Source organism: Microtus pennsylvanicus, chromosome 9, assembly GCF_037038515.1.
Source record: "Microtus pennsylvanicus isolate mMicPen1 chromosome 9, mMicPen1.hap1, whole genome shotgun sequence".
Taxonomy (NCBI): Eukaryota; Metazoa; Chordata; class Mammalia; order Rodentia; family Cricetidae; genus Microtus; species Microtus pennsylvanicus.
In genome coordinates this window covers 7,602,963-7,630,134 of record NC_134587.1, presented here as the reverse complement: position 1 = coordinate 7,630,134, position 27,172 = coordinate 7,602,963, and the positions used below count along the sequence as shown (strand labels likewise).

General features: G+C 41.0%; 1 protein-coding gene across 2 annotated transcripts in view; it reads left to right on the top strand.

Moving 5' to 3' along the window:
• The window catches only part of Agps (alkylglycerone phosphate synthase), a 97,748-nt gene that overhangs the window by 55,697 nt on the left and 14,879 nt on the right, over positions 1 to 27,172 (top strand). Inside the window, exons 13-19 of one of the 2 annotated variants that reach the window (XM_075984829.1) lie at positions 2,056 to 2,132; positions 4,017 to 4,129; positions 7,545 to 7,614; positions 10,337 to 10,398; positions 12,292 to 12,381; positions 19,430 to 19,529; positions 21,407 to 21,464. In XM_075984829.1, the coding sequence (XP_075840944.1) occupies positions 2,056 to 2,132; positions 4,017 to 4,129; positions 7,545 to 7,614; positions 10,337 to 10,398; positions 12,292 to 12,381; positions 19,430 to 19,529; positions 21,407 to 21,464 (570 nt within the window). The remainder of the gene's footprint in view (positions 1 to 2,055; positions 2,133 to 4,016; positions 4,130 to 7,544; positions 7,615 to 10,336; positions 10,399 to 12,291; positions 12,382 to 19,429; positions 19,530 to 21,406; positions 21,465 to 27,172) is intronic. The other variant, XM_075984830.1, reaches the window with a different exon arrangement.

Sequence of the window (27,172 nt, the reverse complement as noted above, 5' to 3'; positions counted from 1 at the left end):
GGACAATAGCATGTTTTAGAGTCTCCAAATATTTTAGTGACTATTATCCTGTCTGCAGTGGTCTTTCTTTGTGGAGGGGGCATCAATCATTTTGGCCTTAGAAAGCCCTTTCTGGCAGTGTTGTTCAGGGTGAGTTAAAGCACGATTAATAAAAACTCAGAGAAATTGAGGTTCAACCTGAAGATCCAAAAAGCAAAGTAGCCAGCTACTGGCTCTTACCTTGACCTCAGTCCAGAATGGCCATCCTGCCTCCGGGAATCTCAGAATGAGACTGAGAGCTGTCTCCTCTATTTTATAACTCTCTCTACTGGGATTAAAGGAGTGTACCACTGGGATTAAAGGCATGCACCATCTGGTTCCTGTGGCAAACTAGTGTGGCTGCTGGTATTAAAGGTGTGTGTCACCACTGCCTGGCTGTAAGGCTGACCAGTGGGGCTGTTTTACTCTGTGGTCTTCAGGCAAGCTTTATTTACTAAAATACAAATGAAATGCCACTACAGTGAGTGAGGAGGGAATGGACTGGAGATGAAGCTGCGGGGTGAACAGTGCAGGGGCAGATCTCTGGAGCACCTGTGGCAACGGTGGAGAAGAGGGTTAGGTTTTCAGGACAGCCATTAGCTTGAGCAGGGACTCAATAAGATGCCTACTAGCCTGGCCTTGACCTCTGTCTTAGTCCAGATGGACCTTGAACTTTGAGTTCTCCTGCCTCATCCCCTTGTATATCTGAGATTGCAGTCCTGAGCCCCGAGGCATAGCGCAGCACGTTCTGTGTTTAATTTCAGTTATTAATGTAGGGTGAGTCCTGTTTGGCGAAAAGAAGTGAGCATCCTGATGATGTGCTATTTCTAAGTTTACAGATACTTAAATTATCTTTAAAACATAGTTATGTTGGAGGAACATCTTTTATATCTTATAGGAAAGAAAAAAGTTTCTAGACAAATCAGATTTTGATTCTGGGACTCATAAACACCACTAAGACGGTTTCTATCTACCCCACAGTTCGTTTTTTTTGTTTGCTACCTTGCGTGTCTCTCAGTTTTTCCCTGTTGTAGCCGTAGCATGGGTATCTCTTAGTCTCTATGTATGACCTATTTTACTTAGTCTTTCATGTAACCTAGCTTTGTCGTTACAATCAGGAAAAACAATGTGGTGAGTAGGTATTATATATTGAATTCTCACTTATAAATGAATTGGGATAAAAGGTTGATAATGATTGCTTTAGGAGCAACTAGATTGTCCTTTGCATTTCTTTTAAAGGAAGATCTTATACTTCAGAATCCTCAACCCTAGAAGACTAGAAAAAAAAAAACCTTTCTTTGAAGACAGTTTTAGGTTTTGCTAAATACTTGAGGATCTTTTTTCTGCATAAACAGGATGGAATTTTTTTTTTTAAATTGTGCTCAGCACTAAGGCCAGATGTGGAACTTAACTGGAACCATCCCAGTGCTGAGAAGTTGCTCCTCTTTGAAAACTATGAGAAAGCAGTAGAAGGTTCCTACCCAATTAAGTGTAATCTGCAGGCGGTGATGTTAATTTAACAGACTCTGAAATGCTGTTTGTTTTATTTTGGCAATTTTAACTCACTGAGTGTGATTAAGGAAGCAATTGTTAGTTTTATGCTAAGAATTCTGGATGAGCTAAGAATTAAGAAACAACCTTAAACTTCACATGGACTCCATATTTGGTTATGGTTCTGTGTAGTTTCTGTATAATTAAAAAATGATAGTAAAACCAGCCACCACTGAATATTCTTAATAAAATAAAAATTAATGAGGTGGTTTTACTGTGTGTAAATTGTACCATTGAAAGATAACTGAAAGTATGTATAGTATTAATTACATGTAGTAATTTTTCTTAAAAAACAGTGACTTTTATAAGTAAAACACTGTCACACTTGAAAGAATGTAGAGGTAAAAGATCTTATTAAAAGCATCCATATAAATTACAGCTGTAAAGACTTGCTTCCCTTAGAATACTAAATTAAAGCCATCTTTTGATCTCAAAAACACCTAATTTGTTATTAATTTAAACTGTAAACTTTTTTTCTCTTCCTAGGTCATGCTCTTAAACCTCAGGTCTCCTCTATTTTTACATCATTTTTAGATGGATTAAAAAAGTTTTATATTACAAAGGTAAGACTAAAAAAAGTCTAAAATTGTACTTGTACAGGATGTAAGTTTTTCTTCTTGCCTTCTCCCTATACACACCTCCCATACGGATGTTTTTCCGTGGGGTGTAGTGTTCTGATGTGGGAAAAGGTGTGTTAGCAACTGAACTGTGTGGTCAGGTCAGTTTGTATCTAAAGTCTAAAAACAGCTGCATTGAGCAGTCTCATGCTGGCGACATTCCCTATAGTTGAAATTTTTTTTATAGTTATACTCAGGAGTGAAATGAGATTAAGTTCATTTATTTATTTAATGTTTTATTCCTGAGAACTTTGAAAGGTTGTACTAGTGTGTATGAGCATGGCAACAATGTGTGTCAGAGTGTGTACCACCGTGGCAACAATGTATCATTTTATTGTTGTAGTTGGAAGATTTTTTTCATTATTTTGCTTAATTAGGTAATGTTTCTTAAAACGCCAAAGAGCTTGAACTGTCTCTGTTTTTTCTGGGTGTAATTTTGTGTGAACTATTTAAATGTGGTTGTTGTGCTAGGGAGGGTTCCTTGTTTGTCCACTGCACTTTGACACACACCCTTTTTGAGTAATGGAATAGGAAGTACCCTTTGGCATTGATTCTGTAAATAACATTTTCCAACCAAGCACCTCCCTTTTTAATAGGGTTTTTCATTCTGGTGCTATGTGAACTTAAATTTATGTCTGTTCTTAGGACTATTTAATCACTTCTAAGCTAAGAAAGCCCTTTCTCTTCTAGTATATTTAGGGACCTTTTACTCCCCAACCCCCATTATTTTCTTGTGTTGTCCAGTTTATTGCTTGTTTGTTTTTGTAGTGTTGGGAATAAAACTCAGGGTCTCACACACTAAGCAAGTGGTCGGACATTAAGCTATAGCATATCCTTTACCTGTTTTAATTGACAGTGAAAGGTTTTGTGGTTTTTGTTGTTTTATTTAGCTCTTTTGCTGTTAGATGAAGATCTAGATTGCTCTCCACCTCCTCCTCCTCTCCTGTGCTGACCCTTGTGTCAGTACTAGTGACTGGGACTAGTGCCTGCTTCTTTTTACATTGAGCCGAAGGCCCCTTGCCATGTACTGTACTACCTGAGAATAGATACTGCTCATTCTTTGTAATAGTTTCTGTTTTGTTTTTGAAAAATTAAAAAAATATAATCTAGTTTTACCTCTTATTATTTAGAATTTTCTTTGTTGGCTCTATTACACGTTCATTATTCTAGAAAAATTTTAGAGACTTGTCCTTTTCAAATGTACAGTTTTTTTATTAAAATTGGAATAGTCTAGTATATTAATTTGTACAAGTATTGGTAAATTCGAAATAATTTATGCATTCAGGACCATCTGTGTTACTTTTTTCCCCTAGTGAATTGATATATTTCCTTTTAAAATTAATCTTAGTTCTTTGCATGCACAAGATCTTTTTGTTACTGTTATGTAATGTGTCACGGTTGGTTTGTAGAGATGTTAGCTCCACCCATATGCTTTGCTCTTTGGTTCTGTAATTTGTATTTGTTTCTGTAATTACAGTTAAAATTCTGGCAGGTTACCTGTTGAGTTACTGTATCAGAAGTGACTATAATCCCACAGAACTTTGAAATGCAGTGTATTTGTACTTATGTTTTGTCTTGCCATGCTGGGCCTCAAGCCCAGGACCTTGTGCAGGTCAGGCAAGCACTCACCTATGAGGTGGACTTCTGCAGCAGCGTCAGTCAGACAGGCACTCACCTGTTAATTGACAGGGAAAGCCTCAAAGCTCACTGCTTAACAGGCTGCTGTACCTGAGGTCATGTTGGGAGAAAAAGAGCAAAATGTATTTCACTTTACTGTTTTATAAGCTAAGGCCTCTCTGTAATAATACAACTTTATTTTATATTTTGTAGTTTAAAGGATTTGATCCAAATCAACTAAGCGTAGCCACATTACTGTTCGAGGGGGACCGTGAGAAGGTTCTTCAACATGAAAAACAAGTATATGACATTGCTGCAAAATTTGGGTATGGCTTTGAGTTTATAGCAAAGAGGAAGTATGCTGAAGTCGTGCTGGCTTCGTACAGACTGTGTGTGTCAGCAGGCTGTATTAAATTCATTGTGATTTATGAAAGTGAGCTTAAAATATTTTCCCAGAAATTTGTAGGAAGAGTAATCTGTTGCTTTGACCTAATTTTACACAAACATAATGTGTGTGTATGTTATATAATGTTAAATATTTTGCTTTTCCTAGATTTTTGCTTGAATGACAACTTTGTGTTGCGTTATTTGTTGTGTAGGAATGAAACAATTGTCTTGTTACAAGTTCATGTATAAAACATATTACTAATGTGTTTTAAAAAGGAAATTATGTTTAGTCTGTGATATTTGATAAATTATCTATACTCCACCCCCTGTCACTTACTGTTTTATGTGGGTATAAAGAAACAGAAGACACTTCCCATATAACCAACTGAATAATGGTGGGGTGGTTTCTGTCTCCTGATGGATGAGAAGACTGATGGGGAGAGCTCCAGTGGCTAAGCCATTAGTCAGGGCTGTGTTCCGCCTCCCTTCTCAGGTGCCGAAGCCAGCAGTCTTTCCCATCTGTCCAGGGCCTAGGGCATTTCCAGTGTTAAGCTTGTCCTGAACTCTGCAAACATTTATCTACCCTCCTTTCTTTCTGTCTTATGAAACTCACTTACGTTGGAGATAAGTACTTTGCAGTGCCCCACCTTGTGCTGTGCTACTTAGCTCTTTATTTCCAGGGTTGGGATTAGTAGTAAATACTGTCTTCTTAGAGGAAAAACGGTCTCATTTTAGATTCAGTCTACTTTATTCTGATATTGTCTTTGAAAATAAGTCCCTTTTTTATTTTTGATCTATTCTGAAATTACAAGCAGAGTTTTAATTTCCTTAATAGAAGATGAAGTTCATTCTTTTATTTTCCATATTTTGTTTTGTTTTGTTTTTAAGTACTGAAGCATATTCGTCAGAAAAGAGATTTAAGTTAATTTTTTCTGTATCTGCTCTAGCTTGAAATACTAGAAACTAAATATTTAAAAAAATTTTATGTACATATTTCAGTTGATCTTACTTAACACAAAAACTGAGAAATGATCCGTATGAATTTAAATATTTAATTGGGATTTCTAAAATTTCAGAAGTATTAGATGAAAATGAAATATTTGAGTTGCTAGATATGTGTTAAATTCTGCATAGTTCTGCCTCTTCTCCAATCCCCCAGTGCATGCGCTCCTGTTGACAGAGGTTTCTGTCCTGCCCAATTCCACAGCCATTCAGTCCCAAATAAACACACAGAGGCCTACACTAATTATAAACTGGTTGGCCTATTAGCTCAGGCTTCTTATTAACTGTTTCTTACATCTTAAAGTGGCCCATAATTCTTGTCTGTGTTAGCCATGTGGCTTGGTACCTTTATCAGTGCGTCTGGGTCAGGACTGCAGACTGAGCCTTTCCTCCTCCCAGAATTCTCCTGTTTTGATTGCCCTGCCTATACTTCCCACCTGTACTTCCTGCCTGGCTACCGGCCAATCAGCATTAAACCAGTGCAACTGACAAACCTTTACAGGGTACAAGACCATTGCCCCACAGCACACCCACACAGCTCTGTGGAGATAGGACTTTCCATTGCAGTTTGGAGCAGGCTGGAAGGTGATGGTAGCTAGTACTGTGCCACACTCGCTGCTGTTCGGGCAGGAGGTTAGTGACAACAAATGACCACCTTGCTTTCTGCTTCACACTTAGCCTGTCTCTCCTTAGGTGTTACTTCGTTTCTTAGGACATACTCCGTGTGTGATTAAAAACTTGTTTAATGAGTTAATGACACTCAGTAGGAATCCCCTCCCCCCCATTCTATTCTTCCTAATTACTAATACCTTTACTCCTTCAAGAGCTGAATAAACATCACCTGTTAGTAGTCATAAGGCAATGACTCATCATTATTTTTACAGTGTTCTTAAGTTGTTTGATGTAATTCAGCATGAGAGTAATTACTTTGGCCAGATTTTTTTTTTAACGTAAAATGAGAGTCTGGTTTTCCTCTTCATTAAGCTGCCTACTCCTTTAAATATGTTAAGAACTTTGTGGATTGGTGTTTGAAATTTGTGAGAATAACAAGAAGTAGACGATTGATGTTCTACTTAGAAATAAAGCAATTTAAGTCTAAATATATATATATATATACACACATACATATATATATATATTTGGAGTAGCTGCAAAATTGTCAGTTTTAGAAATATTTCATTTCTGAGTTTTGTGATTGCTTACATATTGTATCTTAATTTGATTTTGACTAAATTGACAGTTCTGAAACAAAAATAAAAGTGGTTTTAAAAGCTAAATTTGCAAGAAAACGTGATTATGAAAGTAAACCCAAATTGCTCGTTACTTTCTTTCAGGACTTACGAATATAGGATGAATGTCCAGTTACAGGGTTTTTTATTGTTGTTTTTTGCTTCAGATTTTTTATTTTATTTTTTAAATTTTATTTGAGTGTGTGTGTCTGTGTGTGTGTCCGTCTAGTGTGTATGTGCACTTGTGACAGTTTTTCTGGAGCTAGAGTTACAGGTGGTTATATCCAGTGTAGGTGCCAGCAGTCACACTTGGTCCTCTCTAAGCTGAGCCATTTCTGTAGCTCCTCCTGATTTTTTCAAAAAGCATGTTTCTATGGGGTTTGTCCACTGCATCTCAGTGTAGAATGGATCCCTTACCACCAGATAGTAGCAAAGAACTGAAAGGAAAGTGGCTTGCTTTGGGAAGGAAAAGTAGGCTTGGTCTCACCCAGCGCAGTAGCTAGACCTGTTCCCACCATATACTTTGGCACTGTCTCAGTGGTTCCTAGCTCAGGTGTCCCCCAGCTTCCTGTGCTTTCCTTTCTACTACCAGCTCCCGTGAGAACTCTTTACTGCCAGCCCTGAACTGCTGCTTCTTTAGTTGCAGAGCCTGACTTTGTTTTGTGTCTGCTTAAGCCCGGAGCCCGACTGGATCCCCCTTAAGTCCTTGCCCCAGCACTTTAGAAGTTATAGAACTTTATTCTCTGCCTCAGCCTCACATCCATCCCAGAACTAACATTTGACTTTGAGTGATTTGACCTGAGCTGTGTCTTGCTTGTTCTCTAACATTGTGTTTATAAAATGATATCCTTTGTTTTGCCCACTCTTCAGTTAATCCTGATACTGCTAGGGCTCTGTTTCACAGAGGAACCCTGTCTCAAAAAGACAAAGAGAAACAAGGAAGTGTTTTCAGATTTGTTATTCAAGCACGTTCTCTTGTTAACTGGTATATTAATGACTTGTGAAATTAAGATAAAAGTGAGTATACCATGTTAATCTGTTGAGCAGTTATTTTGAGATGTTGTTAGTTTAGCTTTTTTATTATTTCTTCAGTTAAAATATATTGATTGTTCTTCATCTGCAGTGGTCTGGCGGCTGGAGAAGATAATGGACAGAGGGGTTATTTGCTGACTTATGTCATTGCGTATATGCGTGTAAGTTGTATTTCTGACATTAATTACTTTCCTATTGCCATGGTAAAACACCATGATCAAGGAAGGCATCTTATAAAAGAAAACATCTAATTTGGGACTCATAGCTGCAGAGGAGTCCATGACTATCATGGCAGCAGGCCCGCAGGCATGACAGTGGAGCAGTAGCTGAGAGCTCACCTCTGTCCACAAGGAGGAGGCAGAGAGAGCTACCTGGGAAAACCACAGACCTTTGAGACCCACAACCTCCTCCCCCACCCCTCCCACCCTTTCCACAAGGCCTCACCTGATCCTTCCCAAACAGTGCTGTGTACTGGGGACCAAGCACTCAAATGTATGACACTGTGGTGCCATTCTCCTTCAGACCACCACACTGACTTAGGGTACAGACAGTAGTCTTCCTTGCTTATCTTCATAAGTATTCGGCTACTGTAATTTAGCGCACCATTTTACTGGAAAAGCCTGGATTTACTTTTAGTTGCCTATTTATTGATCTATTTATTTATTTATTTTTTACTTTATTTTGCTTTAAATTTACTTTTTAGAAGCCCCTTTAAAACTTTGGTATGTGCTTTTGAGGAACTTACAGGGGATTTAATGTCTTTCTACCTCTGAAGGCCAGTTTGCCTTTCTTAACATTACTTGGGTTGGAGTTAAGCTGTTCTGTGTAGCAATGGTCTTTAGTTGATTTATGATCCATCATAAGGATTTATAAATCTTTATCTTTTCTTTAAAAATTGATACATAATTCCAGGTAGCCACTGGTTCAGAAGTCAGAAACTGTGTGAACACTGCAAACTTTCTTAGTATGGACTCTGCCTATGAGAGATGCCATTGCTCACATTGACTTCAAGTCTGTTGCGGTTGCCACTATAAACCAGCCTTTTGAGTTTGTAGTTTTTCATTTGTTCTACTTTGGCTTTTATAGACACTGTTTTCTGGCTGAAGTTACTTTTACTTAATGTATTTTAAAGTTTAACTGTTAGTGATTTTAATGATCTTATCTAAAAAGATCCATTGGTTGCCTTACTGAAAGTTTGACTTTCCCAAGTTACAGATTTTCTAATTTTCCAGTTGGAAATTGTTTTGAGGGAAACGTTTATAAAAAGATACATTTTTTTTATTGTTCTCAAAAGGCATGAAATGTTCTCATTTCAGGATAATTTACTCCTAGTTAAGATCTGTTTTCCTACCGGCATGTGCCACCCTCATCAACTTAATATGACAAGTTCAACAGGACCACCATATTCAGGCTGCCCATGCGTGCTTCAGCATTGCCAGGGCATAGATCTCAGTTTTCATAGTGTAGTGAAGAGTCACTTACCCTACCCCTGGGGAATTCTTACTGGGAAAGCAGGCTGACTGCCTGTTCCCTCTGTTAGGAACCCTGACCAGGAGATAGGCAGAACATGTGAGGAGTAGACTGTCACTACCCAGGATCTTCCTAGAGGAGATGTTTATAAAATCAGATATTTTCTCTGGGTACATTGAGGGATATATATTGATAGGTGTATTTCCCACAATGCTGAGTTCAGAATTGTAGAAAATTAATGTAGCTGTAGTAAGTACAGCATGAGGTCCTTTGGGGGAATAGACTGTTTGTAAGTTTCCAGTTAATTTTGAGGCCAATACAAAAACAAGTTTAGGGATCTTTTCCCATAAATTTATTTGCTTTATCTTTACATTTCCCCTTACATTGATTTGTTTTGTGTTTGAATATGTACATGTGACGATGCATATAGATCATAGCATATCTGAACGACAGTCTGCCGGATGCAGCTCTGTCTTCTACCCTGTGGGTCTTCAAACTCAGGTCCTCAGGCTTGGCGACAGCTGCCTTACACTGAGCTGCCTTGCCAGTCCTGTTTGCTGTGTTCTTTAAAACCTTTCTCTAGTGCATACCCCCACTGTCACAGGAATGAGTCCTAGACACATGGACTGAACCACTGAACACACACTTTAGATCAGTTAGATATATGGAGGTGTGTCCTCTCAACACAGTGGAATTGAAGTGATTGTTCTTACTATATTTATTTATTTGTTTGTTTATTTATTATGTTTGATTGGTTTGATTTTTTGAGACAGTTTTTTTGTGTAGTCCTGGCTGTTTGGGAGCTCTGTCTGTAGACTGAGCAGGCTTTGAACTCAGATCTGCCTGCCTCTGCAACTCAAGTGCTGGGATTAAAGTTGTGAACCACCATACCTAGCTGTATTTTTTCTAAATTTGCTTCTAAATAAAAGTTGATATGAAAAAAGTGCAGTAGCAGCAGCACCAGCACCACCAGCAGTAGCAACACCATCACTATCAGCATCAGTAGGAGCAGCACCAGCACCAGCACCAGCACCACCAGCAGCAGCAGCACCACACACTGTCTTACCTCTTGTTCCTTTCACCTGTTGCTCAATTTTAATATTGGCTGTTTTACTGTTGTGTCCACTAAACATCTGTTCTCTAATCTCTTCCACACATGCAGAAACTGTTCCTGGAGAGAGACTCCGAGACTCCATCCACTAGGGAAGCACTAGGGTTTAACTGTTTAACTGCTGAGGCTGTGGAGAGCGGCACACAAGGCTCCCACGCTCAGAGAGGTCAGGCCACACTTGGAAACTTTCCAGTGTTCTTGTGAGGCTAGATCAGAGGTGCACTGTTAACAACTGGCAGAAATTCTAGTGGTTTATCAATTGGTGCACTGGTTGTAATTTCATGATTTTTGTGTCTTTACAGGATCTGGGTTTGGAATACTATGTAGTAGGAGAATCTTTTGAGACTTCTGCTCCTTGGGACAGGTAAAACCTAAAAAAGACTTACCCTGATATACTTTATAATTGATACATGTATGCGGGTATGTAATTTGTCTGTGTGTGAATATGGAAAGTTTAAAATTTTTATAAGAAACATTGAAATAAGGAAGGTACTCTTATTTAAATTAGTATCACGATCTGAATACCATTGTTTTCAACCTTTACCCGCCTCTTTTTTGGGTTAAGGTCGGTTTGTTTGGAATTCTACAAACAAGTGTATTAAAGTCAATATTTTGAAGACTTACTGAACAAACACAAAACACTGCGGCGTAGTTTGACTTAGCTTAGGTGATTTTATTATGCTTAAATGTTCTTTTTAAATCTATCTCTCCCACCCCAAATTATTAAATCTCTTTGACTTCTTTTGTAATGAATGTCTCATTTAGCTTTGATCTCTCTCCCTGTAGATTTAATTAGATCTTTACCTGCATTTAAATAATTTCTGAAAGAAATCAAGTTTAAGATGTTAATCATAATTTTTATTTTTAAGTTTAAGCAAAATTTGGCACTAAAACACATGATAGAAAATGCATTATGTGGGTTTCTGAACCCGCTATGTAGGCATTAAATATTTACCCTCTTGTTTTCCTCATACCTGATTTTTTTCCTCTAGAAACCACTTGTCTTTTCCACCTTATCTTAATCTGCTGTGGATTTTGACTTTTGGTGTACTGGTAGTCAAATTCCAAGAATTATTTGAAATAAACCCATTCTATAGGATCACTCAGTTATTCTCTCTCCAAAAAGTGCAGAATTTTTTCTCTAGATGATCTGTATGATTCTGATTGTCCTTGAAACTGCTGTGTAGCCCAGACAGAGCTTGTGATCTTTCTGCCTCAGTCTCCGCTGTTTTAATTACATTCACGTTCTATCACACCCCTCCTTAATTACAATTTTTTAAAGTACATTTTAACAAGGGGACTGAATTTTAAAAATAAGAATTGCTACCTGATTACCGTTGATCCCTTTGGAGCAGGCAGGCAGGCAGCTCATGTCAGGTTATCAGTGGTGACTTCAGTCCCATCATACCACTCCTGACTAACGTCTCAGTATGGATTGCTACATAAACTGCCATGGCCTGGCTGGCTTCCATGGTTTAAACAGATATTTTTCCTCTCACCTTGAAATGTAGTATCAGGGGCCTTTGGGCATCTGGGTTTGCTGCTGAAGGCCCTCTTGGTTTATGAAAAGCCACCTTCTCGTTCGTCCTCATGTGACTGAAAGCAATCCTTCTCATCTCTCTCTACGACATAACAACAATTCCATCCATTAGGACTTTGCCCTCGTGACCTAACAACCTGCCAGAGGTCAAGGCCCTGACTCCTGACATCACGTGGTGTGAAAGGGAAGATTCTAGTCTGTGCATTTTGAGGAGACTCAAACCTCCAGTCCTTTGTCACTGGGAAGATGGATTAGGATAGTGTCACTAACTTCCTTGTTACCTGCCAATATTCTCATACCTTTTAATCTTATAACTGTGGAGGCCAGCCAGTTAAATAAATATATAAATACATGAACTGATAAAAAAAAATAGCATAAGAACTAGGCCTCCATGTGTGGGAGAATGGTGAAGCTCAGAATATCTTTGAGCACCTGACAGCAGGAGCAAGATCTGTCCCAGATGCATGAGCTGGCTTATTGGAGCCCATTCCCTGTGGTGGAAAGGGGGAAGGGATTTGGTCCCGCCTCAACTTGATGTGCCAGGTTTTGTTGACTTTCCATGGGAGCCCTTACCTGTTTTGAGGGTTGGGGGGGGGGAGTGGAAGCTTGGGAGGAGAGGTGAGGGGGGGAACTATGGATGGAATGTAAAATGAAATTAAAAAACTAAGATTAAAAAAAGAAAAAATACCTATTGGTACATTCAATTGTCTTTTCTAGGGTTATAGATCTGTGTAGAAATGTCAAAGAGAGGATAAGAAGGGAATGCAAAGAAAAGGGTGTTCAGTTCGCACCTCTTTCTACATGCAGGTGAGTTCCACAGCTATTGACAGATTATTCTGGAAAGCACTGCTTTTAAGCTTTTCTGTTGTGTGGTGGATGTGAGAGCTCTGTGACTGTGGATGTGTGAGCTCTGTGACTGTGGGTGTGTGAGCTCTGTGACTGTGGATGTGTGAGCTCTGTGACTGTGGGTGTGTGTGAGCTCTGTGACTGTGGATGTGAGAGCTCTGTGACTGTGGATGTGTGTGAGCTCTGTGACTGTGGGTGTGTGAGCTCTGTGACTGTGGATGTGTGTGAGCTCTGTGACTGTGGATGTGTGTGAGCTCTGTGACTGTGGATGTGTGAGCTCTGTGACTGTGGGTGTGTGAGCTCTGTGACTGTGGGTGTGTGTGAGCTCTGTGACTGTGGATGTGTGTGAGCTCTGTGACTGTGGATGTGTGTGAGCTCTGTGACTGTGGGTGTGTGTGAGCTCTGTGACTGTGGATGTGTGAGCTCTGTGACTGTGGGTGTATGTGTGTGAGCTCTGTGACTGTGGGTGTGTGTGAGCTCTGTGACTGTGGGTGTATGTGTGTGAGCTCTGTGACTGTGGGTGTGTGTGAGCTCTGTGACTGTGGGTGTGTGTGAGCTCTGTGACTGTGGGTGTGTGTGAGCTCTGTGACTGTGGGTGTGTGAGCTCTGTGACTGTGGATGTGAGAGCTCTGTGACTGTGGATGTGTGTGAGCTCTGTGACTGTGGGTGTGTGAGCTCTGTGACTGTGGATGTGTGAGCTCTGTGACTGTGGGTGTGTGTGAGCTCTGTGACTGTGGATGTGTGTGAGCTCTGTGACTGTGGATGTGTGTGAGCTCTGTGACTGTGGGTGTGTGTGAGCTCTGTGACTGTGGGTGTGTGTGAGCTCTGTGACTGTGGGTGTGTGTGAGCTCTGTGACTGTGGGTGTGTGAGCTCTGTGACTGTGGGTGTGTGAGCTCTGTGACTGTGGGTGTGTGAGCTCTGTGACTGTGGATGTGTGAGCTCTGTGACTGTGGGTGTGTGAGCTCTGTGACTGTGGATGTGTGAGCTCTGTGACTGTGGATGTGTGTGAGCTCTGTGACTGTGGTGCATGTGTGTGAGCTCTGTGACTGTGGATGTGTGTGAGCTCTGTGACTGTGGGTGTGTGAGCTCTGTGACTGTGGGTGTATGTGTGTGAGCTCTGTGACTGTGGATGTGTGAGCTCTGTGACTGTGGATGTGAGAGCTCTGTGACTGTGGATGTGTGTGAGCTCTGTGACTGTGGATGTGTGAGCTCTGTGACTGTGGATGTGTGAGCTCTGTGACTGTGGATGTGTGTGAGCTCTGTGACTGTGGATGTGTGAGCTCTGTGACTGTGGGTGTGTGAGCTCTGTGACTGTGGGTGTATGTGTGTGAGCTCTGTGACTGTGGGTGTATGTGTGTGAGCTCTGTGACTGTGGATGTGTGAGCTCTGTGACTGTGGATGTGTGAGCTCTGTGACTGTGGATGTGTGAGCTCTGTGACTGTGGATGTGTGAGCTCTGTGACTGTGGATGTGTGAGCTCTGTGACTGTGGATGTGTGAGCTCTGTGACTGTGGGTGTGTGAGCTCTGTGACTGTGGATGTGTGAGCTCTGTGACTGTGGATGTGTGTGAGCTCTGTGACTGTGGATGTGTGTGAGCTCTGTGACTGTGGGTGTGTGAGCTCTGTGACTGTGGATGTGTGAGCTCTGTGACTGTGGATGTGTGTGAGCTCTGTGACTGTGGGTGTGTGAGCTCTGTGACTGTGGATGTGTGAGCTCTGTGACTGTGGATGTGTGAGCTCTGTGACTGTGGATGTGTGAGCTCTGTGACTGTGGGTGTATGTGTGTGAGCTCTGTGACTGTGGGTGTGTGAGCTCTGTGACTGTGGGTGTGTGAGCTCTGTGACTGTGCTGCATGTGTGTGAGCTCTGTGACTGTGGATGTGTGAGCTCTGTGACTCTGGGTGTGTGTGAGCTCTGTGACTGTGGATGTGTGAGCTCTGTGACTGTGGATGTGTGTGAGCTCTGTGACTGTGGATGTGTGTGAGCTCTGTGACTGTGGGTGTGTGAGCTCTGTGACTGTGGATGTGTGAGCTCTGTGACTGTGGATGTGTGTGAGCTCTGTGACTGTGGGTGTGTGAGCTCTGTGACTGTGGATGTGTGAGCTCTGTGACTGTGGATGTGTGAGCTCTGTGACTGTGGGTGTATGTGTGTGAGCTCTGTGACTGTGGATGTGTGAGCTCTGTGACTGTGGGTGTGTGAGCTCTGTGACTGTGGGTGTGTGAGCTCTGTGACTGTGGGTGTGTGAGCTCTGTGACTGTGGGTGTGTGAGCTCTGTGACTGTGGGTGTATGTGTGTGAGCTCTGTGACTGTGGATGTGTGAGCTCTGTGACTGTGGGTGTATGTGTGTGAGCTCTGTGACTGTGGATGTGTGAGCTCTGTGACTGTGGGTGTGTGTGAGCTCTGTGACTGTGGATGTGAGAGCTCTGTGACTGTGGATGTGTGAGCTCTGTGACTGTGGATGTGTGAGCTCTGTGACTGTGGATGTGTGTGAGCTCTGTGACTGTGGGTGTGTGAGCTCTGTGACTGTGGATGTGTGAGCTCTGTGACTGTGGGTGTGTGAGCTCTGTGACTGTGGATGTGTGAGCTCTGTGACTGTGGATGTGTGAGCTCTGTGACTGTGGATGTGTGAGCTCTGTGACTGTGGATGTGTGAGCTCTGTGACTGTGGGTGTGTGTGAGCTCTGTGACTGTGGTGCATGTGTGTGAGCTCTGTGACTGTGGATGTGTGAGCTCTGTGACTGTGGATGTGTGAGCTCTGTGACTGTGGGTGTATGTGTGTGAGCTCTGTGACTGTGGATGTGTGAGCTCTGTGACTGTGGGTGTATGTGTGTGAGCTCTGTGACTGTGGGTGTATGTGTGTGAGCTCTGTGACTGTGGATGTGTGAGCTCTGTGACTGTGGGTGTGTGTGAGCTCTGTGACTGTGGGTGTGTGTGAGCTCTGTGACTGTGGGTGTGTGAGCTCTGTGACTGTGGATGTGAGAGCTCTGTGACTGTGGATGTGTGTGAGCTCTGTGACTGTGGGTACATGTGTGGCACTGTGTGCACATGCACGCAGAGGACTTTGCACAGCTCCTTTTCCCCTTCCACTCTGGAGTCTAGGCGTGCATAGCAAGTACTGACTTACCAGGGAGCCACCCTGATGCCCCCAAAGCATTGTTTCTAGGCAGCTGTAAAGGACAGTTTTCCAGCTGAGAAGGTTTGGCCTGTTCCATGTGCAGATTCCCTGAGCATCTCACCACATTGTTAGAACTGTGCCTCCATCTTCAGCCCCTAAGGCAAGAAGCTTCCTGCTCTCACAGGACCTCTTAGCCATGCAGAGCAAGTGTGCCAGCTCCCGGGCAGAGGAAGCCTCTCCTGCTCCCTTATGCTGCAAACTCCAGGTGGAGGACAACTATAAACTATAGAAATAGTCCGTCTATCTGTGTGCATGTGTGTGTGTGCGTTTGTGTGTTGGGGGCGAGTAACCCTTTTCATTATTGATTATATCCATGGGAATGGCAGGAAGAATGAAAGGAGTGAAAGACTCAAGTGATAACCTCGCTGCTTTCCAATAATTGTTTCTTTGGTAACAGGGATATGTTATATGTTTGTTGTTAAGTGTGGTAGCCACAAGCCACACTGGTTAGTAAGTGATTGAAATGTTGTTTGTGTGAAATTAAAAAAATATATATTTTAAGTTTAAAAAAATAATTTGTAATCAATACCTTTCATATTGAACAGTGATTGGTTAACTGATTTTATTCTTTTTATTAAATAACAGCAGCTCTAAATGAAGCTTTTCTGAGAAGGGACCTTTACTTCTAGTCTTACAGTGTTAATTTTATATGTAAACACCAGGTTAAAAGTGTCAAGACAGGTGAAAATTTGACTCTCTAGAAAGGTATTAAAGTAATTTAAAATGGAGAATAAATGACATTCAGATTATAAGGAGAGAACCTTCAAGGATTTCCACTGCTATGATAAACAGAGCAGCCTGGAGAGGAAAGGTCACACTTTATCACTGGGGAAGTCAGGGCAGGAACTGATTCAGGAGTCCTGCTCACTGGTTTCCTCAACCTGCTTTCTTATAACAATTGGGACCCCCACCAGCTTAGGGGTGATACCACCCACAGTGGGCTTGCCCTCCCACACCAGTCAGTAGTCAAGAAAATGGATGATAGGCCAATTTGTGGGGGACATTTTGAGGTTTGCTCTTCCCAAATGATGAGAGTCACAATTACATAAAACTGGCCAACACAGTAGCAATGTTCTATTCAAATTTAGTTACATATTCTATGTACTGATGTTAATGATTCTTTCCTGAACAGTGTATACTCTTAATTACTATAAACACACTTGACTTATTTTTAAGGTTTGTTTTAAACTTGGTTATTCCTGATCACAGTACCTCTTAGTAAAATACAAATACTTCTCTGATTTTCTCTTCTTTCTTCTTTTTAATAATTTATTTAATTTTATGTGCGTTGGTGTGAGGGTATCAGATCCCCGGAACTCGAGTTGCAGGCAGTTATGAGCTGCCACGTGGGTGCTGGGAATTGAACCGGGGTACTCTGGAAGAACAGCTAGTGCCCTTAACCACTGAGCCGTCTCTCCAGCCCCATCCAGTTTTCTTAAACTTGTAAATCTGGAACTTAAAATGTAAATGTTTAAGGGATCTTTTTTATGAGTGTGAATTAGCACAGGAAGAAAACACACAGCTGGCAAATTGACATAGCATTGTTAAACAGTTCATTTCTTCTGTTCTGAGGCACCTAACATTTGGCCTAAAAGACCATTACAATTTTAGATTAGATTCTGTTTGAACTGTCATTCTGTTAGATCAAGCCCTTTGTTGTTTCTCCATAGTGTGCGCTTGGAGATTTGACTGTGGTTGTCCCAACTCCCTTTACATGCTTCTCAATTGCATTTTGAAATGTAGATATTTATTGCATAGATGATTTAAGAACCTAACATCCTTGATACCTTTTGTATACACACATACAACACACACATGGAGTCATAGGCGCCACTGCATTTGAGCTCGTCATTCATTGGTTTTTCAAGGCCTTTCTAATGATGGTAAGCTTCGTGAAGAGGCTGTATTTAAGTCTGATCCTGTTTGGTGTGTGAGCATTTCTCCTACTTGTGTACCATGTTTCTTTCTGTTAACTTTAAGAAGTCTGGAAGATTTGTAACTCATCACCACATTCATCAAGTCTGTTAGGGAAGTGTTGTTTACCACCTGAGGAAGATGGGCGTTGTGTTCATTTCAGGTCAACTAGAAAAGCATTTGCATTACTTTAAAATTTGTTTAACTTTGAAGGGATAATAATCTAGATTTACAAAAGTTGCAGAATAGTATAGTTGTGTTGGTATTTGTCCTGCTGCTGTCATAAAATACTCTGATAACAGCAACCTAAGAATGGAGATTTTTGCTTTAGCTCACAGTTTGAGATAACCCTTCATGGTGAGCAGGTCAAGGCAGCAGGGGCCTCCGGGAGAGGCTCACATCACAGCCACAGCTAGGAAACAGGATAAATGTGTGTTGCTGCTCAGTTCCAACTCTCCACTTAGTCCGGGTTCCTCTGCCCAGGGAATGGGCCTGTCTGAATTAAGGTGAATTTTCCTGTGTCAGTTGACATAGTCTCAGTTATCCCCACAGGCCTATCCAGGGGCACATCGTCTAGACGCCTCTAGACTTAAGCAGTAACCATCAGATTTCATATACTGCCTTGGTCCCTTTTCCCCAGTATCAGTATCCTACATGGTTGCATAGTATGATTCTTACAATTTAAAAACCAGTATTTACTATTATTGCTTGACCTGCTATTCTGGTTTTTAAGCTGCATAAAGCTGTTGGTGTAACTTATCTATCTCCACATTCTTCCAGTGTCTCTGCCTAGTATGACAAAGGTAGTTAAATTATACTAATTGTGTTTGAAGATGTGTGCCCTTTTAAATGTCACTTAACTGAGAATAAAATTGTCAGCATTCCTCACTTCTGCTCCTGTGTTCTGTAAAGTGCCCTGTATTGTCTGTAGAGAGCTTGTGAGTTTCTTTTAGCACATTGAAACTTTTTTCTCCCCTTCAATGATTTATTTTTTTCTGTCGAGAATTTCTGATCCACAAGAATCCAGTCAAATGCCAGCACATGGTATTGTTTTCAGAGCATTTATGTATTTTGCAGAGGTGATAGCTTGTTTGTGTTTTAGGATCAGTGTAGTTTTTTAAATAATGAAAATTAATTTAAGTTCTTGGTATTTGCACGTCCTTGTGTAGTTCATGTTTCTGCTCTAAACAGTAATGCACCAGTGAAGAACAAGTTTCTTGTTTCTGATGTTGCCTTTACGGGTGATCCATACTTGTGTAGCATGTCTCTTCACCATGGCAATGTAAGATGTATCCATGTGTATAGACTTGAACAGTAACGGGACTGTACTTCAAATAGTGTTCTCTGTCACCTACATGAAGAACTAATTGTCATAAGTTGGGTGTAACAGAAGAAAAGGTATATTGTCAAAATAAGGGCCTTCTAAGTTAGGTTTTTGTTAGGTTACTTTGTGCATGTTAAAACAGTTTATACCAGTACTTACCTGACTTTATTTTAAATGTTTTCAGATAATGCTGCTTAAAATAAGGTTCTGTTACTTGTAGATAACTTCAGCAAGCTTGCTGAGAATGGCGGGGTGTTTTCATAAAACACTGAATTGTATAAACATTTGCTTTATTTCCCTAGTTTTGGTAACATAAAACAGAGTAACTGAGCGGAGCCATGTATTGCAATCTTGACTAAACTCACATTTAAATGAAAACAAAATCCTTTTCCCCCCACTACATTCTTAGTTGACTTGTTTTGGCACCAGCTGCAGAGAAGCAATGGGCCCTTTCCCTGGCAGTGGGAGTTTGACTAGAGGGTGAGGGTGTGGCTGGGGCAGATTGCCCAGTGAGTGAGCTTATCTTTGATATTTCTAGATGTTCATTCTGTTTTCGTTGAATTTAGAGCCCGGTGGGATTTTGTCTGTTTGTCTTTCAGGGTGACCCAGACGTATGATGCGGGTGCATGTATCTACTTCTATTTTGCCTTTAACTACAGGGGAATTAGTGACCCACTGACTGTGTTTGAGCAAACAGAGGTAATTTTGCATATGGCTTTTATGTTCTTTTATTAATTTAAATAAATTTTAGTGCCAACTTAGGGATTTTAGTTTGAGTCACCTTAGTGACACATGGTTTGCCTGGCTGCTAGCCCATTGAAATGAAATGTATGTTAAGTCCACTGTTTTTACTTACCAAATTGTCAGCCTGAAGTTAATGTTAGGTATTCCTGAAGCCTGTGTCTCTTGGGTTGTTACTTTCAGTGCATTATAGTCAATTAAATAAGAACGGGAACTTCATGTCCTCGGGGGTCTTTGATGTCCTTTTGGCAGACCAGGTGGTAGCTGCTCTTGAGGTCAGCAACCCTCATGTTCTTGGTCTGTCACTGTAATATATTCCCATGCTTGTGAATTTTCATCTGATACGACTGTATAGAAAGTCCTTGGGATTCATTTGCTAGCAGTTTCAATTACACCTCGTAAGTGGCCTTCAGCTGCTGGTTTTATTGGGTGTTGACGGCAATATTGCTTGTTAGAAGCAACGTAGGATTCCTCCACAAAACTAGAAGAAACCATAGTAGATGTGTTACTTAGACACACAGGGGCCCTAGTTTTTTAAGTTGATTATGTATCTGCCAATGATAACCTATCATCCTCCAAAGTTTTAGTATATTTTGTATGTTTTTGGAGGTGTGTGTGTGTGTACAGGTGCATGTATGCAGTGCCACACACATGGAGGGCAGAGAATAAGCTGGAGGGAGTTGGCTGTTTCTTTCCACCATACAGGTCCCAGGGGTAAAATTCAGGTGGTCGGGCACTGAGGAATCTCACCTGGCCAGAGGTTTGAGCATATTTCTATCTTTTTGACCTGGCTGTGAAAATGCCTTGCTTAGCTGGGCATGGTGGTGCACCCTTGTATTTTCAAGAACAGGGGAGGTAGAGGCAGGAGGACTGCAGCAAGCTTAATGTTCAGCCTGGATTGCAAATTAAGTTCCAGGCCAGCCAGGGTTAAACAGCATCATTTCAACACAAAGCAAACAAAACCTCCTTTCTTGGAGTCCGCAAATTGAAATGATTTCTATTTTCCCAGCTCTGTTCTTCACTTAATTCCTGATCTCATGGAGCTGTTTTATTTGAAGTGATTTATTAGAAATGTCAAGCTCTAGAGCAAAGACTAGCATATAATTATACTACTTATGACTACATAGGAAACCTCAGCTCTCAAGACCTCTGGTTCCTTCACAGTAATTTGCAATGAGGTGTAGTTCATAGGTTCCACTTGGGCAGTCTTCTGCCTCAGCCACCATTGATAGCTTTATAGACATGAGTATGTCTGAGAAGCTCACGGCACAGGACATATGCACCTTGTGGCTATTAAATATTAGCAAATCATTAAGAATAGAAAATGTAATGAAATATATACATGAAAAGCCATAATGAAACTCATCACTTCGTATACTAACCTAAGTTTATTTTTCAACTGAAAGAAAAAAGGAAAGTTAAAAGTATGCCAGAGCTTAAGTAGGGACGAAGGGAAACAGGTCCAAGGCAGCTCCAGGTTCTGTCTCCTTCACTGTACGTACTGTCTGTCTTTTGTAATGTGTTTATCTTTCGACACAGGTACATGCCATAAAGATGGTTAGGGCTTAGCATGTTAGGAGTTAAACAAGGGGACAAAACAGAAACTTGGAGTGATTTTTTTTTTTCCTCCCTCCTTCCCTCTTGTCCCCCCATCCATGTGCTTGGACTGAGATCTGTGCTCCATAGAATGCTGCCGACTGTGCAGTGGGAATGGATGCAGGGGTCATGAACATTGCTTGGCACCTTCCTGGGCATCTGGGGAGAAGTCAGTACACTTGGTCACTCCAAAGTGAAATCCAGATAGCAACAACATTGTGTGTTGTTTCCATTTACAGGCAGCTGCTAGAGATGAAATCCTTGCCAATGGAGGGAGCCTGTCACATCACCATGGAGGTATTTTTAAAGGGGAGTGGTATAGAAGTCCTAATATTCCTGCTTTTAAAAATATTTGGTTCATTAAAATTCCAAGGAGAGTCATCACACAAGTAATTTGAAAGCACCTAAAACTTTGGAAATGTTTTTATATCTTAGAATAACTGTGATCAAGGTAGGTAGATTGTGTTACAGTTAACAGAGTGCTTGGTTTGATAAACCTGCCTTCATATGGAACCTATCAACTTACCATGAGGTAAGAGAGCAGATTATCTTCCCTGGGAGGTAGTTGACCATAACAGCCAAAGCTTTGAAGAAAGGAAAAACAAAACCTATACAGACTTTTCCAGCCACTGTTGGAGTATAGATGACCAACAGTTGTATATATTGAAAGGTATTTGTTCCTACCCAAACTCAGCAAATTAACCAACAGGATTTTTAATAAGCTTAGGAAATTAGTAGAATGCAGTTGTAAGATACAGTCTTATACAAGTTAAACAATAGCCATTCTGTTATTAAAATTGTAATTTTTGAGATTATCCATAGGTTCTCTATAATAGAAACTTGTTAGAATACATTTCTCTCTGTAATTTTATGCTTAGAAAGAATAGAAATGTAGAGATTAAAAAAAATTAGGAAGGTACACAAGCACTAATAACCATCTAAAAATCAAATTCTTAGCCTGTCCTGGACTCTCCCTGTTCCTCTTGTCTTTTTTGATTTACCTTATAACTATAGTATCTAAAAATGCTGCACATTTGTGTTTAAATCATTTGCATTTGCTTGCTGGAAAGTTGGGGTCCAGGAGGGCAGTGATTTTTTTTTCCTGTGTGTTGCTGTGTACTAGGGCCAAGAACTGCCCGATGTGCTCAGCCTCTAAACGTGTGTGGGGAGATATTGGAAGATTTTTGGTGGAAAAGTGGTGTACTATAGAGTGCCTGTTCCAACAAAACATTCTTATAGCAGGGTTGGGAAAGATTGGTGATGCAGATGAATGAGATGCAAGATAATTCAGATGTGCTGCATCGGTTTCATCCTCAGTGGCATCCTTTTTCCTTGACCCTCACAGAAACTTGAGTAGGTTGTCTAGTGAACACTGGAGTGGATACATTCAGCCTTCGTCTCTTTTCCTGAATAGATGCTTTCCTTTAGAAATTCTTTTTTTCCTCCTTTTCATGTGTGTGCTCCTGAGTGTGTGCATTTGCATGTGTGTGTTCCTGAGTGTGTGCATTTGCATGTGTGTGCTCCTGAGTGTGTGCATTTGCATGTGTGTGCTCCTGAGTGTGTGCATTTGCATGTGTGTGCTCCTGAGTGTGTGCATTTGCATGTGTGTGCTCCTGAGTGTGTGCATTTGCATGTGTGTGCTCCTGAGTGTGTGCATTTGCATGTGTGTGCTCCTGAGTGTGTGCATTTGCATGTGTGTGCTCCTGAGTGTGTGCATTTGCATGTGTGTGCTCGAGTGCATGTGTGCATGGACGTGGCATCCTGAGGCTGGTTAGGAATCCTCCTTGACAGCTGCCTCATTCATTGAGATGCTAGGAGATGTGAGAATGGCAAGTGAAGAAGGAGGAAGTGGGCCCTGGAGGTTTAGAGTTGAATTCAAAGCTGAGGTACGCCTCAGAGCCTTACACCTTCTTTAAAAATCAGGACTGTAAGATCTGTGTTACAGAAAACACGAGGAAGACAGAATGAGGATGACCGACTGTAGAGAGGAGTGGTGGAGCTAAATGTCATCTAGAGAATGGATTACTAAATGGGCTGTTTCCTTCATTTTGGAATGATGGTTTCAGTTCACTCATGTTTTGTAGTGTGAGAAATTTTGCCAAGTTTCCTGAAGTGGTGCAGAGGAGAGCCATGCTGGTAGCCTTTCTGTGATCAGTAGCTCTGTTTCCTTTGCGGCTGTGAGAATATTCAGGCCTTCCTGGGGGTGGCTGTGAGGTACCCAAAAGGACATGCACGTTGCAGTTGCTTCTCTGTGGTGGGCTGCTGTCTCTGTGGAGCACAGTTGCACTGAGCATCTTTAAAGCTCTCGCTGTGGAACAGTAGGCCAGACCCTGCTGCAGAGAGACTCGGAACTTGGCTGCAATTTGTGAAAGTTATAAAAGTTTTATATGTTATATATTATGTTATGTGTGTGTGTGTGTGTGTGTGTGTGCATGTGCATTACCCAGTACCACAAGTGAAGTCAATAAGCAATAATTGGAAAAAGGGTAAATCTTACCCTGTAATACATTGATTTATCAATCCTTGGTCTTAAAGCACAGTATGTGAATTGTCCCTGTGGGTTTTGTTTGTGATAGAGACTGAACCCCGTGCCTTCTAACTGAGCTACCTCTCTAGTCCCCTTTTTTTGATCCAAATGCCTTTTAATCTTGTAAAGTGTGTTCTCTTTATGTAAATATTACTGGCTAGCTAGGCTAGAGAATCTCAAAAGATTTTCCCTTCTCCTCAAGGGTGTTACACAGTCCAGGAGAATAAGGATTACATTTAGAAACTACTGATCAAAGCTGGCGCGACTGCCATGCTCACTACTGCGAGCTTAGTCTCCTCTCTTCAGACTGCCCTGTCCAGGCAACCCCAGCACAGTGAGTGCCTGGTTGTGAGAAGGGAAAAGGAGATAAAGGAACAGCTGTGAGTGTTCTCTGGGATCTGTAGAACTTAATCTCCTTTAGTCCTTTTCAGCATGCTGCTGAGTAGCTGTTACTTGTGCTTCAAATGGGATTTAGAACTAAGCTGCTATTGCTAGTATAAGGACTCCATTCTTTGATGTCTCTGTCCTAACACCAAGATGCCTAAAGTGTTTGAAATAATTTAAAATCTCAGAAGATTGAAATTGAGTGCTTTTGAAAAGAAATGCCATATATTAGTTTTCCTTTAAGACTAATAATCCTCCTTTTCTTTATTTCCACATTTTCTAAGATAATTACCTTTTAAAGTTTTAATTTATTATAGGCATTTTTTATTCTTAGTAGTTCTTTTCCATAAATTATGTACTCTCTTGTTGCTTTTATACTTCCTGATGTAGGCACCTCACATCTCAGTATCAGGTACTGAGACAGCACAGTGCAGGGAGGTTCATGTCACAGTGTCTTCATTGTTATTTCTATTACTGTAAACACCATGACCAAGGCAGCATATAAAAGAGTTTGTTTGGGGCTCACAGCTCCAGAGGGTTGAGACCATGACCACTGCAGCAGGGAGACAGCTATGGCAGGCAGTAGCTGAGAGCTTACATTTTGAAACACAATCAGGAGACGAGATGTTAAGAATGGCATGGGCCTTTGAAACCTCAAAGTCCACCACCAGCCATATACCTTCTCCAACAGGGCCGTGCCTCTTAATCCTGCCCAAACAGTTCCACCAGCTGGGGGCCAGTATTAAAATATATGAGCCCATGTGCGACATTCACATTACATCATCACTACAGACAGTAAAACTACTTGCACTATTTGTGTGTATTTTCAAGTTTTGGGTTTAGAGATCTTTACTTGTTAAAGGTTTCACGCATTGAAAAAATTCCATTTATTGGCTTGAAGTAGAATGTGGCAAGGTTTGAGTCCATACTAAATTTAGAGGCAGCGGCATTAAAAGACACATTTTTAAATTTCTGTCCCATTTGTCTTATTTATTTTCTGTGTGATCAAAAACAGTGACTGCATGGAAACAAATTCCAAACTATCTGATTCCCTGTGCTTAGAAAAGGCTCGCAGACATGCAATCTGCTTCACACGCACGGTCCAGTGAGGGTGGGCTCTTGCTAAGCTGCCAAAGAGCTGTTCCTTTCACACCCCTGATCACGCACTTTCTTAGTGACCGACTCAGCCCTACAACGTAAAACCAACCTGAAGATTTATGTGAGGGTCTTCAGGTAGCAAAAGATGTCACCTATTCTGGTACTACCTTAGTTCCAATCTGTTTCCTGCTTGTGCCCTGCAGTACCCTCTTAACTCACCTGCCCCTCCTCACTTTTCTTGCTGCCTGGGAAGCTTCTCTTTAAGTCAAGTTGTCTCTTCACATTCAGAACAAAATCCAGACCTTTATCAGGCCTTCTGAGATGCAGTGGGGTGTCCACCCTCTATCTCTGTCCTCGTCTCCGATGCAGCTTTTCCTGCCATTTCTCAGAATTGACATCTTTTCCCTTACACTCATGCTGTTCCCTCGTGGATATTTGCATGACTGCCTTTACCTGGTCATTCAGGTCTTCAGTAAAGATGTCACTTGCTGTTTCCCACTTAGAGTTCTGGTTTTGATATTCTGTTTTCCAATCCTCAGAACACTGAGTGTCTGCTCCACCTAGTTCTTCCTGAGGGACAAGGATTACAAGAGGGTGCTATCAGGCCCATCTGCTTTAAGACAAAATGTCAATTGTACATATGAGGAGCACTCAGTAGTGTGCAGAGAAATTCATGTTATTGTATTCTGCTCAGTGACTTTGCTAACACACTTTCACAGAAGTATTGTAAAATCAACCTAAGTCTTTATATAACTAATATGATCGTATATTCATAGACGATTATAAGCTCAAGTCATTCTTGGGTTGTTGAGGTAGGTCAAGTCTTTCCTGGAAGTTTATATTGAGATCCTGCCTCAAAATGAAGATTAAAATGATGTTTAGAATATAGTTGGATAATGAGCACTTACCTCAGATGCAGAAGGGTTCTAGGTTCATTCCCAAGAGCCATGTATGTGCATGCAGACACACACTTACACACACACCCTAATAATATGTGGTCAAAATTATGACTGCATGTGAACGATACACATACACATGGATGTATAGGTTAGGGTACTAGAAGTAGAGAGGATATAGTCTTTAAAATCAAATACATATTGAACTTCTAGCTCTGAATTTACTGATTGATGAGATCATAGGGAAGCAGATTCCATGAGCTGTAGTTGTTCTCATATGCAAACCAAGAGCTCACCACTTCCTAGGTTCATTATAGGATGTAGCTATGGCACATGCATAGCATCTAACAAGCCTTGCATGCAGATGCCAAAACACTATGTGTGTATTTTTAAGGAGTAGGAGAGGACTTAATCCTTGGACCAACCACTGAAGAGTGGGTTGCAATTTACTTGGAAAAGATATGTACATTTAAGGGAGTCTGACAGTATCATTTTCATTTATAACTTAGATAGGTCTCTTAAAATCTGTATGAAAGAAAAATAAGTTTCATTCACATTAGTGGCAACAAAATTGGCTATAGTTAAATGTTTTCATAGTAGCTTCTCTGAAGTTAATCATTTAATTTGAAATTTTCAAATGTCCATCACTGTTATATTTTTATAAAGCAGAAGTGTTTTTAATCTAAAAATTAAATAATATGTTTAATTGTGCTGCTAGGCTTTCTATTAAAGCTTCTGAGAGACCACTATTTTTAATATGTATAAAAGATTTTCCTCATTTGCTTCCTGAACTGAAAATTGAAGCTGGCCTAGTAGCATATTTCTTTATTGACCTTCAGGTAATGTCGTGACAGTTTCAGTATTGTGTCTGGTTGTTTTGTAGTTGTTTTGTTTGTTTTCGTTCCAGTAGTAGAGAATACTGATGCAGTTTCTCTTGGAGGTTTGGCCTATAATTGTGATTAATAACAGTTGCTTTCACTCTCTGGAAACAGACAGGCTGGTTTGTGTGCCTGCAATCATGCTGTGATGAATGAACTATTTTAACACTGGTTGTGTATCAGAGCAAACAGACGTAGTCTGGGACTTGAGGCTGAAGGGGA